Source organism: Malurus melanocephalus, unplaced genomic scaffold (genome assembly GCF_030028575.1).
Source record: "Malurus melanocephalus ecotype Western Australia unplaced genomic scaffold, MMel_1.1 scaffold_8, whole genome shotgun sequence".
In the NCBI taxonomy this organism is placed as follows: Eukaryota; Metazoa; Chordata; class Aves; order Passeriformes; family Maluridae; genus Malurus; species Malurus melanocephalus.
The window spans coordinates 2,156,883-2,170,937 of NW_026623240.1; the positions used below are offsets into that span (position 1 = coordinate 2,156,883).

The 14,055-nt window shown below is 37.2% G+C and overlaps 1 protein-coding gene across 1 annotated transcript in view; it reads right to left on the reverse strand.

The window, feature by feature from the left end:
• Positions 1-14,055, reverse strand: part of BTBD8 (BTB domain containing 8) — a 39,623-nt gene extending 25,568 nt beyond the window's left edge. The window contains exons 1-6 of the mRNA XM_057373170.1: positions 13,943-14,055; positions 13,680-13,865; positions 6,674-6,945; positions 5,966-6,083; positions 2,882-2,971; positions 697-777 (exon numbers count right to left, since the gene is read on the reverse strand). Of these exons, the coding sequence (XP_057229153.1) occupies positions 697-777; positions 2,882-2,971; positions 5,966-6,083; positions 6,674-6,945; positions 13,680-13,865; positions 13,943-14,055 (860 nt within the window). The remainder of the gene's footprint in view (positions 1-696; positions 778-2,881; positions 2,972-5,965; positions 6,084-6,673; positions 6,946-13,679; positions 13,866-13,942) is intronic.

The window sequence follows — 14,055 nt, forward strand, 5'->3', positions numbered from 1 at the left end:
GTAGGTTTTTTTCCCAAAGATTACAATGACATAATTCTTAAAAAGCAGAGTGAGCAAACTATTACTTATTTTATCAAATAATCACTACCGTAATTTTATTTTCTATATCCAGTCATTAGCGAAGCATTTATATTAGGACATATTATAAACAATTTCATATTTCTAGGAAATGGTAGCAATTTAATGTTTAGTGGCAGAGTTCATCACCTAATAAGTAAATGGTTTCAGAGAATAATTCACAAATTTGAGTATTTACTTCACTAATACAGGATTATTTATAAAAACGTGATTAAAAAACTATCCCAGCAGAAAATGCCAACATTTACATTGTTTCCTATATATCATCTTTCATGGAGCTAAGACTAACTACTAAGCCTTCTCATCAACTTGAGTGATTATTCAAAAATAAATTAGAAATATTAACTGTTATATACTATCACACATTATATATATTATTCTGAAAACTAAAAGGCAGGTACAGGCAAACTGGGAATTATTTTGGTATAAAACATCATCCTGCTTTTCACTCTCCTCATACAGTATTCCAAAACCAGCTGGCACAACTTTTCCAGTAGCTGCCAAATAAATAAGATTTCTTCAACAGCTCTATTTTTGGAATTTTTCTTTTGACTTTTAACTGAGAAAAATATAGAACAAACAAACTACAATTAAAAAATAATAAAATTTGACATATACCCAACATCAGCTTTGTCTGGAAAGTCCAAAATAGCTCCATATATAAAATGCAAGATGACACTCATTTCTACATGGCTTATGCTGCAAGAAAAAAAAAAAAAGAAAAAATACAAATAAAGACATATCCATAATGAAATGCATCACATTTCCTAGCCAAAGTTGGTCAAAAAGCTGATGCATCATCCAGCTGCTCTGTGAATGGAAGGCAAATAATCTGATAAAAATAAAGCAATAAAATTTTGCAATGCAAAAGTATCTACATGGACTACATTTTGGGTGAATTTAGCTACTCAACAGTCTTGCTAGAACTTTCCAATACGTTAAATCTTTAAAAGTAAGTAGTAAGCAGACTAATACTAATAACTGTATTATTTACATGGGTAATATACAAGAAGGATTTTTTCATCATTGCCAAGCTCTTTACTAGCAATAAGTCAACTATTAGGTAACTACATGTTTTTAAATTCTTATAATTATTTTTAATTCTTGGTTTTATGGTATCTTTTCTGACACTAAAAATACATTTAGTAGTATTATTACAATGCTAAGTAGAAATGCTACTCAAAATATTTAAAAAGTCTTTATTCATATTAAGAAAGCTGCATCCTTTCACAGTCCCAGCATAATGCAGAAAGGCCCACAATGCCTAAATGATGAACATGATCTGAACACTTTCTTGTCTTGTGTACATGCATTTCTGTGTGCAATCTTCAGGACCTACAAGTGCTGTGTGCATTAGTATGAAGGGAATACAGTCATGCAGACAGAGCTAGGACCCTTTAAAACATTAGACACATTTAAGCAATTGACATTGATGACTAAAAGCAAAAGGAAAACAACCCAGCGTTGCAACATGCAAAGAARCAAAATCAGCACAGTTGTCTCCCTGTATATGAATACACACAATAGTCATAAGGTCAGCAAGAAGGAGTTTCCCCACAGTCTTGACAGCTGTTACCTTGAGCAGAATTTTCATTATTTCAGAGTAAGCCATATGTACTTCATATTTATAAGTGTTGTAAAAGATAGCACAGAAATCAGCACTAAGCAGAAAAGTGAACTAGAAAAGGTAAAATTAGGGATATGATTCATAACAACTGAAAATTATGAGACACTGGCATGAGAATAGCCTCATATAAGGATTTAGTACTTCTCAGGAGAATCCTTCGAATGAAAAATAAGGATGAAAATTCCTTAACCACATAGAAATCAATTACAGAGAGAGAAGTGTATAAACACAAGAGTAATTGGTGACTATCAGCCTCTAAAACATACTATAAAAGCAAAGGAATAAATGAAATTGCAAGTCTATTGTTTTATAAGGATTTGGGAGTTATAACAAAATCAACAGATAACATTTCTAATTTTGCAACAGTATTGTTACACTGAGAGAAAACTAAAATGAACATTTGAGAAAGTATCACTTGGCCAAGCAATTTTATATTAACACAAAGCAGTTAACATTTTGCAGCACTGTAAGGTACACAGTTCTTTCTGAAGAAAACTGAACCAGCCAACTCATCATGCCTAAAAAAAGCTAACATGTACATGGATCAGTATTCCTTTGCTTTAGAGGAAATTGAATATATTTCAATAGAATTGTCTGATACTGAAAAGAACTAACCTGGCAGTCCCCAGCTTATCTATGAAGTCTTAAGTATTCATCCTACAGTGACAGCTCCATTATTCTCACACAGAAATGTGTTCTCCATGGTGAACAAGCACACTAGATAAAATTGCTTTAGTATATGCTGCTGGAATATCATAATTAAATTCTATTTAGGAAATGTTATTTGTCTTTACATTGTAAATATACTTATAGTACAAAAAAGTATTAAAATTACATTGTTCAGAGGCTCACAATGCTTTTCACATGTACAACATGAAGTGAAAGAAAAGAATTCTCAAACAGATTGTGAATACTAAAACATACTCYACAAAAAAGGATTAGTGCCCTTTTGCTGATGAAAAAGACTTTTCTGAATCATCTGACAATATTAACAAATACCCTACACACAGTTTCATCCTGAAGTCAAAACAGTACTCGGGAAATGTATCAGGCTGGAGAAAAGTGTCAAGGCATATTAATCTTCAGTGCTCTGTACCCAGCGCTGTTGTTACATATTTGCAGTGATTGTAAATTGCCTACCTTTGCTCCCACACGACTTGCAGAGACAACACTTACCCTTGAAGAGTGATGTGCTCTTGGGAGCTCTCAGCCCAACTTCCACTCAGCATAGCAGCAAAGTAACTAGATCTGGCACATAAAATRGCCCTGAGAGAGGAAAAGTAAACATTATTCCACTACACACAAATATTCATGATGAGACTCTTTGATAACATTGACTTAAATCTTTGCCCTGTGTACATTAAGGTGTCAGCTGTGTACTGTGTGCCTTATCTCCCAGTATGTTTGGAATTTCAAAATATGCTAGAGAAAAAAACAAACAGTACTCTATAAATTTTTCAGTTAAAGCTTGTTTTTAGTATGACTTTGAGATTTACASAGAGGAAATCTATTATCACAAGCATTTTCTTTTTATATAAAATTTCACATTTATTTCTCCTGATTTATTTAACAAATAAGAATAAATAACCTTGTTTATACAGCCCATTATAAATAATTATATCCTGAGCATCCTAAATTATTTTTATGCTAAAAAAATGTTGATTTATCAAAATGAAAAGTATGTAATGTCTTGTATTCAAAATTTGTTACCCACCAAAAGTCAAACAAAACTTGATATTAACATATGCTGGGAAAACAGGATGTGTTTTTACAACATTGTTCAGAGATATCAGTTACCTCTGTATACACTTACTATCCTTCTATATTTAAAAGGCATAACTGGCCATAACAATTCAATTTACTATTATTTCCATAAAAGAGAATAAAGAAACCCCAGAGCAGCAGTCTATGTAGCTCACTATCTCTACCAGTATCAGTCTTCAAAATATCAGGTAAGAAGACCTTCACAACAGGAGCTTCATAAGGTGGAACTGCAAGGGCAGCAAATGAAGACAAGACAGTGGATGAAAACTGCTTTTTGATTTCAGTTTTCCAGATCCATACCACTTAGTGTTAGCCTTTAAATATCTTATCTGGGTTACTGCAGCCACAGATAATATTCTCACACATAAATCTTTTCATGATGCTCGCTAAGCTTCCTATTATTTATAAAATTAGCTTATGTCATGTATTTCCTGTAGCAGAAAAAGCAGAATGTTATACTAGGCATGAGAATTCTTTCTTTTACATGTATTCGTTGTCTCTCAAAATGTTTCTGAGCACTCTCATTTTGCGTAGGAAGAAGCATGAAGAATGCTATTTATGGTCTCTGTTCTAGTCATTATATATTCTGTATTCTCTCATCTCTCTTCCCTCCTCCTGCTTCAGAAGTCTCAATWCTTTAAATTAGAAACTTCTCGCACTTTCCTCCTGTGACTCATCCAGCAATAATAACAACAAAGCTTTTACAGAATGTTTCATATCTCAGTGAAGTATGTCCACATGTAAATGGGTATTACATCCTAACTTCAAGTATATGAAATTCGGGGTACACATATAATCTTATCTTTATAACATACAGTAACACAGTGTCATAGAGATATGGAATACACTTATCTCCAATTTTTTATTCTCTTCTAAATAAATTTTAGACATGATCGATCAACTTCTAGGGCATAGTTCAAGTGGGTATTTCAAAGACTCATTTTAAATAAGACAGATACTCAGCAGAATATGGACAAGTATGTATTATCTAAGTTTAAATTTTACCAGCATATATTTATAAAATACAGAGATGGCAAATTATTTGGAAATAATTTCATCTGTTCTTTCCTACAGTGATGTTTAGTGCCAGTTATATTACCAAACAAATCTGTCTTGCTCGTGCAGAGCTCTGTAAGAATCCAACATTAGGAAGACATAAACAGCAACACTGTTAAGTCTCTTGTAAGTTCATAGGACTTAATGAGAAAGTAAGGAATACTGACAGAAGTGGTGGGAGACTGTGGGGGCCTAACCTGTCTCCTGTTTGAGAATTTAAAAAAAAATCCCCCTTACAGTAAGGAACTCATTCTGGTGCTTTCACCACAATGATATCGAAAGTTAGATTTCCTTCATTAGCTCCTACTGTTCACATGACACAATGCTAAAACAAGCTCAAGTCCTGTGCTTGTTTCAGAACATCCTTATTTTTTCTATGACTTACTGCCATATTTCTTGATGCAAGTTAAACTAGATATATTGCTCCAGGAAGTAAATGGCCTAAATTAAAGAAGCTCTGCTGATAGAAATTCTTTGTTGAATTTTCTTTTTTGCATTAAAGCATTTGTTTGTCAAACTTATGTATCTGAGAACGTATCTTATAGTATAGATGAGAAGAAACATTCTTTACTAYACTACATTCTGAAAATGTAGTATATGTCCAAATTCTACTATTTAAAGAAATAAGATACCCATGCACACTATTATGACATATCTTCCATAAAGATACTATAATGTCAGTAATAAACTGCATACCCCCCCCCGATTTGTGTTAAGCAAGTACTAAAAGTAGTGATAGTCCCTSTCAGTTTTTTATATACTCAAAGGGAACAAAATACAGGCTATCTAGTTTGCTATCTCAAATGCAAACAGACATATCAAAGGTACAAGGAATGGTACTGACACTTTAATTTGCTTTCCCAAGCCACAAGAGTACGATAAGCCAAAGTTCTTAAATGGATTTGGACTTCAGATCTAGTAAAGGCTCCTGACAATCTTTACATCTACATAACTGAAGTAACGAAAGTAAAAATCAGATTTTGTATGCACAGATTCTGAAGAGCAGAGAAAAAAAATATACTCCAGAAACTTTCTACCTGTATGGACATTTTATTCAGCATTAATAACTGAATAGTCTATTACTAGATTTTTCGTTTTCTTTACAGAGATCAGATAGTTCATTTTTTCTTTTGTATTTCATATATACATATATATATAAAATTAGCAAAAAACCTACTCCTATAGGAGTTTATATGAGTTTACAGTAGCAATTTTAGAAGTGCTAAAAGCACAGTTGTTTTCAAAATAGTTGCTGTTGATGATAAATGATATTCATTAGTATCTAMGTATGGCCACTCCACACAGACCACCTAAAAGCTGTAATGGTTCACAGCTAAGGAAACAGCATCTGCAATAACTTCCTACACATACACGTAACAGTAGCATTTTAAACTAGATGGTTATTGACTGAAAAACTTTTTACTGTAAATACTTACGTACCTGTGAGCTTGAAAGTCTTTGCCTTCTACACAAATACTGATGTCTGGACAACAGCATTTCTTGTAGAGCATCAGTAAGTCTTCCCCTAATATAGATGCAGTTTCTACTTTCGAATTACCTGCATATGGGGAGAAATAGTGGTTTTCACTTTTGTCAGGTGTACAGCAGACTATTAACAGTGCACAAATAAAGTATTTGCAAAGAATCTGACATAATTAATTTTTTTAATATTGAATATTTAAGCTAGGATTTTCCTGGAAAGGTTTCCCAAACCTTGTTTTTTACTTCTTATTTTGAGCTATCAGAAACTTGACCAATGCTCCATATTTGGTGTGTACAGAAGGAGTGCTACAGTTACACTTTCATAAGATTATGCACCCAGTTCATTTTCTTTCTGCAGACATCAGGAACCTCTGCATTAAAGAAAAGTAGCCCTTGAGGAAATTCAGGGTCATACAATGCTACAGGCTTCCACCTGAACAGATCTGGTGCTTGAGCCTGTATTTATGGACACAGCTGTAGCAGCCAACACCTCTGGGGAAGATGCAGGTAAACACTTCCTCATATTATTTCACTCAGAGCTGTAGTGTGGAASATTCTGAAAGGTTCCAGAACACTTGTAGTTTTGTCTGCATTTTTACAACTGTAGAAGTATTGGGATAATTAGGTAAAAGAATAAAAGAAAAAAAAGTATAATTCCAAACCTACCTGCAGTGGATTTGTTGCTTTCTGCATCAATGATTATGTCCGGAATTTCCTCCTCAGTACAAGATGAACAACCAACTTCTTTCTGCACAGCTCCTCTTGGAGTATTCTGATCAACAGCTGATTTTTTGCTTTGTCCAAAACAATTTAAATTATTTTGAGTGTCCTGAAGAGTTGTAGTGTTGCTTTCTTGTATTAATTTGGGWTCCAATACTTTTTTCATCATAGCCAGCTCCTCAACTTCATTAAGATTTTTATCAGATGAATATACAAGCCTGGAAGATGACATTAATTTTTACTCCTGTAATTTTTAATTGAACACATAAAAAAAGACCTTTTTTTTGTGTCTAACAAAATTCATGACCAGAAGAGAAGAGCTGGACTCTACAGTGCTTAAAAAATGCAACCCTTTTAAAAATATATTTCTGGAAAATTTTTTTACTGCAAATGCTTGAAAAGCATAAACAAGCACCCCAAGATCTAGAAACTTTCTAATGTMAAGATTACAGTAAAAAATCATTAGAATTGTATAGAGATAGAAATGAATTGGAGAAATAAATTTTAATTTCAAAGGAAGTACTTAAAGCACAAAGATTTGCAGTTAAGATTACCCAAGAACTTTTACTTTGCCCATATAGTAATTCCAGCTTCCCACTTTCCCATCTGTTTCACCAGCTTATTTTTGGCTCAGGATCTGGAAAGGCTAACAAAGCCTGCAGTCTGTGACTGCACAGATCTCATATTTATAGAAAGATGCTGCACTCCAGCACAGATAACATGCTTTAGCCTTGGTTTCATACCATATCGATGAAGTTAACAAAGTTTAACAGAAGAGCTACAGTTACTTTGGATGTAGCAGATGTCCTTAGAGATCTGCTTTAGTCACTCATTCCATGGCAAAGAGGCTTTTTTTGGTCAATACTTGGAGAACAGTAATTTGAGTGTGCCATTTGAACACTGACCTCTAAAGGAGCAGAGAAAACATACAAAGAAATCATCTTCTTTCTCAAGTCCTATATTTAAAGAACTGAACTAGGAACTCAGTAAATAAAACAAATGAAATGGCATTTTAAAACAGAACTAAGKAAATGGTTTCTGGATCTGAAAAGGTTACTCTATTTTAATTAAGTTTTTTCCTATAAAACCTCAAGAAACTTTTATTATTTCAGTTAACATATAAAATCCAGTCACATTCCTGGATTTATTACTTCCAGAAATTCAGYACTTATCTTACTATTAGAGTTCTGCTTAATACAGACTGTAAATTCACTACTTTGAAAGACTCATGGAGGCATCCATCATTTTGCTTCACAGACAGCAATAATGATTGTGGCACATTTTTAGAAATTTCCTTTTATCTCAGTTAAATCCCATTAGATGTTTCCAGAATGCAAGATTCTGCAGTTTTCTAAAACCTGTTATAAAAAACTTTGCTTGGCAGCACCCTGCATTTTATAGGCTCATTTCTAAAGCAGAGTGAAGTTTTCTAGACTGTTTCCCACAGGGTATTAAATGGCGCCTTTCTGCTTAAATAAATGCTAGGGAAATCATCATCCACGGGAAAGTGCATAGCTTGGACCTTGGAGCTCAYATGGTTTAGTCATCAGTAAAACCATTTCTTCAAAATAGTTACTTTAGGAAATCAGGACCCTTACTGCAGAATGATGACAGGAATAGTTTAAAAAACTGTTCCAAACCTCTTGAGTAGGCATCATTCAATGTGCCATCCTAGCTTCATTATCTAAAGAACAGAAGATAAGAATTCTATAAAGTTACAAATCTCTTCTTTAAATCRGGTAGAGGTGATCCCCAGAGCCTTCTCTTCTCCAGGCTGAACAGCCCTAATTCTCTCAGCCTGTCTTCATGGGAGAGGTGCTCCAGCCCTCTGATAAGCTGTGCTGTTCTCCTCTGGACTCATTCCAACGGGTGTTTGCTATGCTGGGGGCCCCAGAGCTGGATGAGCACTCCAGGTGGAGTCTCTCGAGAAYGGAGCAGAGGGGCAGAGTCACCTCCAGCCACCTGCTGGCCAMACTGCTTTGGATGCAGCCCAGGATAGSRCTYCTGGCTTTCTGGGCTGAGAGTGCACATTGCCAGCTCATGTTGAGCACCTTGTYAACCAACCACAACTCTTTCTGTGTGACCATGCAGCCAATTCCTTATCCATTGAATGGTCCCTCTGTCAAATCCAAGCCTCTTGAGTTGAGAGACAAGGATGTCATAATAACCAGATTAACACCAAAGTATCTTCTGCACMTGTGTAAAATACCATATTATATAGTTTTACTTAAAGCTATCAGTTACCACAAATGCCAAAAAGAAACTCAAATCTAGTTTAAATTTACTTTTAAAAATAAAAATAAACCCAAGAATATAGGAAGCCTCTGAACCACTGCCWACCCAGAGTTTTAAAGCACCCATGTCTAGCAAACCTGTCTGCACCAAATATTCTGATGTACTGCATTTAATCTTGGTAAACTTGCAAAAAATATTTCAGCAATACACCTAAAGCAGTGAAATCTTCATTGTCTAAGTTAGGCGTTTCATACACACAATTTTAATCTACCTTAACCACTTAAGATTCTTCCATTTCCCTTTAGATTTGCTAAAAGAACCGTCTGCTTGATTTTTGCAGTCAAGATGGTTGTTTTAACTGATTTCTTGAGGTAAGAGTTTCAGTAAATTTTTTCTCATGAGATGCAACATCAACTGCTTTACTGCCTCACACAGGCRCTGATTAAATGTTCAAATTTCTTGTAAAAGCTAAGCATTTCAGAAGAAGAATCTGACCCTTAAATAGTCATAGGCCCAGTGGAAAGTTCTAACCATTTCTCACAGAYAGAATTTTTTTTCCCCTTAAGGCATAAATCGATTGCATTAMGRTACTATGTTTTCCAAAGCATTACACTGCTAYCAAATATATTGTGACTTGACAGTTCAGCTTCTCAACTGCCTCTGAGAAACAGAGATTAGATATAAACATGGATCAAAAAGAAAAAAAATCCAGTAAGAAAAAAGACAAGCTTATTGTTTCTGTATATGTGGAAAGGAGATAAGATTGCCATTGTTTGGCATGTGTTTAAAGCCCATTTTCATCAAAATAAACAAGTCATCATGGTGCAGTCTTTCTTCTCCCAACAGGATATAGCGCAAAATGTAAGATACAAGCTTGGATTTGTTTTCAAGTTCCATGCATCAGTCACTCAGAGAAGATACTCCCTGCATGCAAGGCTGCACCACATCTATAGGCACGAGTCATAAGGGGACAAAAGGGAAGGACCATATCAGAATAGCCCGTATAGATCACAAAATTTCAAGGACATAGGAGGCATGCTATTCTTCTGAAATAAAGGTCTGCAGTCATAACCTACTAGGGGGAATATACAAGCCTTGATATTAAGGGTAGGATTGCTGAGGTATAAACGTAAAGGAACTCAGTGTACATATGCATAACTTAGGTTTGATTCTTCCAAAACAGCCATTAATCAGTGGGGACTAYGACAATCTAGCAATCAGTAAGAAACTCATGGACTGTTTACTTAAAGAAATATTTCCCTTTTTCACTACTTTGTAATCCAGTGTTATGAAACTCTTAACTGGGAATTTATTTAAAGAACAGATATTCACAAACATTCTTTTTGGTGTAACTTGTTTATGCAGACCTCACATACAAGASAATATCAAGCTGAAAACAGTGCTAAGCCATCACCTTATGTGGTGTCAGAAGACTCCACCTTCTGGCTTAGGTGATTTTTCCCTGCACACAGGAAAGAKCCTGACAGACATGAGCAACACTGAGTTTGCAAGAGGTATGGCAAGGTGAYAGATGAAACAGGAACATGCAATAGGCTATCTGTTGTATTTATAGCAGTTACTGTAGCTGACAATTGTTTTATACAAAGGAAAGGTATGCACAGACTCACAGAAATAAGTTATTGCCATSATGTTGTCTAGAGTTTACCTTCTGGAATGTTTCTGGCTGCATTTAAGCAAGATGTAGCATCTTTGTCCTGCCTGATACAGAATTCTACAGGCATAACACGGTCGAAGCCTTGGCTGGTCTACTTTGAGTCAACTGCTGGTACTGCGAACTAACCCCTGTGGCAGTAAATGTCACAATGACAATCGTATTCCTYTGCACTTGATTGTATTTATTGCTTTTCAACTGGATCTCACTGTCATTAGGTCCTTCTCTTTCCTTCCTTTTATCAGACCCCTATAATAGAAATATTAAGCAACAGTATCTARATTTCTATTGCTAAAGCAGTATTTTTTCGAACTGCAAGGGTAAATAAAAAGCAGTTTGCCTCTCAGCAGGCAAKAGGGTAACGATCTAATGACCTGTGACAGACAGTTGTCCTTCAGGGCTGCCGAGTTTCTCTTCTTGAGGMACACTGCAGAACCCAGTTTAGGCACTCCTCTCCTGCACTGATGTACTTGCAACCACTGACTTTTTCCTAGTTGTGTCCTGAATAATGACAGGTTATTGGAAGGCACAGTCAATATTACATTAACTTTATCAGGCAAAAACGTAGTGTATGTATTGTGTACAGTATGGATGCTGCACTTCAGGTGACCAGAAATTTCTTCCTGGTATCCTCAGATAGTGCAAGTGTACGGAGAGAAACAAAGCACTGCTTAGTTGCTCATCTACTCCATGCTGAGCTATGTAGAAAGATTAGCATGAAGTTTACTGTGTCCTCCCTCCTGCTCAAAAATGCTCAGAAGCCTGGCAAAAGGAGCTGCACAGCCTTTCAGCACACAAGTAAACATAGCCCAAATCTCTCCTGATTAAGAGAGACAGAGGCCCAAAGGAAGTGCGCCTCACTGAGATGCACGCCAGATATAGCTTGTGAGAAAATAAAGTCCCCAAATCCCCAAGGAAAGACMATTTTTTACTCAAGAAAATAAAAGCAAAGCTGAATATATATAAACAGGAAAAGGAAGGAGATTTTGTTAGAGCTTTGATGAACTSCTCAATACTATTACTGCTATTATACTTCTCCATATATACAAGAAACCAGAACTTTTGTAGAAGACAGTAACTTTCTCTCAGGAGCTCAGCTGCAGCTACAGGTCTTTGTTACAACTCATCATGGCAGTTCACAAGCTCCAAGAACCAGGCTGACTTCCAGTAAACCTGAAGCTGTAATTTAGTGCACTGTTTTGCACTTGTAAAGCTCTAATTGCATCTTAACAATAAGAAACCACTGAGATTCAACAACCACTGATACTACTTGATCATTGGAACAATGGATTAGGCTCTTTTCAACCAAAGCTGCTTCCCTTCTTTGGACCAAATGAGCTCATTTGTCATGAGCTCAAATTGTCAAACTTCAGTGCACTCTGTAAGCACAAATCTCCACAGAATGTACTARGTTAGAGGACTTAAAAGGTGCAGTATCAAACTGAATCGAAGATTAAGTTAAGAAAAAGCACACTTTATATTGTAAAGCACACTTCATACATACACACACAGCTTAGAATATATGGGGAGGTTCAGGTGAAGATTCTAAACTCACAGTAAAAAGAATACAAGTTGAGCTGAGTTTAAACGTGTTTTCCAATATCATGCTTTTTGGAGAACATGCAGGACTCCAGATACCATTCCTTGCCTTCCAGCCAACCCAGACAAAATTGAAAGCAAGAATTAGTGACATATTAAGTGCTTACCATTAGAAATACAACCCCCCAATATAACAATATATATATAATTAAAATAATGATTCAAATTATTACCAAATTAATTTGATTTWAAAAAATTGCATTATCATGCTTCTCCATGAAATTCTTCATGGAGTGTGTAACACCACTTACATGAATGTGAAAGAAATTAATGGTATTACAGTAACAATGGAATCAGGAAAAATACGACACAAAACCCATGCTGTTTTGTTTCTTACCACTTGTTTTGCTAATGCTGCTGCCAGGCTGTGGCAGTAACCTAACAAATGCCTGTTTATCAACCTGCTCCACTACAATGATTCTATGTTTAAGCTATTACTCTTGGTACAAAAACTTTTATTTCATAATGAGATTGTGCTTCAAGCACTAAACTTTTAAACTGCAACACTCTCCCCTTCCTCTTGACAACAATMTCAAGAGCCTGCAAGAACCTACACTTTCCTGAACTTATACATCCTGAATTCATGTGAAATCCCGGAGTGCCTGCTGCCACTTAGCTCCTGGTGCATTCGCCTAAGTGCAGACCGGCTCTAACACCAATGCTTTTTTAGGGAAAGAAGGTGGCACCACCACAGCTTTATCAGACAAAAGCAGTTCTTTGAAAAAAGGATTGGAGGAACTTACAAGGAGGATTGCAAGGTCTGGTGGCAGCTCAAGCCAACACCCCTCATGTAACTCACCAAAGGTTTGGAGCAAGACATGAKAAATGTTGCATATGTGGCAACTGGAGAACAACTGGCAGTGCAGAAACATGTGGCCCTTGCACCAGTCCCTGGGGAGTAGCCAGCCCACACAACTCCCTCTGGGATCCCAGTTTGCACCAAAACTATGCTGTGCTTGGCCTAGCCCATAGCTCATTAGGACTTGAGATACGAATCTCTAACTTAATGCTTAATGCTTAATGCATTTTTATCCAAATTGCTGAAGTTCTCCTAGATTCCTATAGCCACAACTTTTTTAAAGATGAGCTGAGAGTGCATTTTATTGGCTGTTTTCATTAGGGACTCTTGCTAACAAGAGTGTTAGTAGGCACAGACAATCTCCAATGAATTCTGCTTGTTATCTCTCGTTTTCTATTACAAGTTCATAAAAAAGCACGCTAAGGTGTAGAGTACAGCCATGTGTTATCAGCACCAGGACAAAGGCAGGGGATAATAAGGAAGTTAGAGAAAAGTTCTCTGCAAACTCTGCAGGAAGGCTGTGAGAATCTTGCCTTGCATGGGAAACGCTTTACAACAGGTGCTAGTACTGGGAAAAAAGAAGAGGCAGGACACAAGAGAGGTGGTACCGAGGCCAGCCCATCAATCTGCCGTGGCCGCACACTCACCGCAAGAAGCGYCGGAGCTCCGCGGGTCCCACGCCGTCCAGCCGCAGCACCTCCGCGGGCGGCCGCCCCGCCGCCAGACCGGCGAAGAGCCSCGGCGCCCGCGCCAACAGCACGGCCCGGTGCGCCCGCAGCGCCGCGTCGCCTACTCGGATGGTCACGTCGGAGTGAGTCCCCTCCGCCAGCAGCCTGCGGGACGGCACCGTTACCGAGTGTCCCCGCCCCGCCCGGGGCCGCCCCCGGCTCGTCCGCCGCCCCGCGCCCACCTGCCGATGTCCTGCCGGAGCTGCTCCGCCAGCGCCTCCTTCAGCCGCTGCCGCTCCGTCGCCGCCGGGCCGGGGCCCTTCGGCGYTGAGGCGCCGCCGCCGCAGCGCGCCAT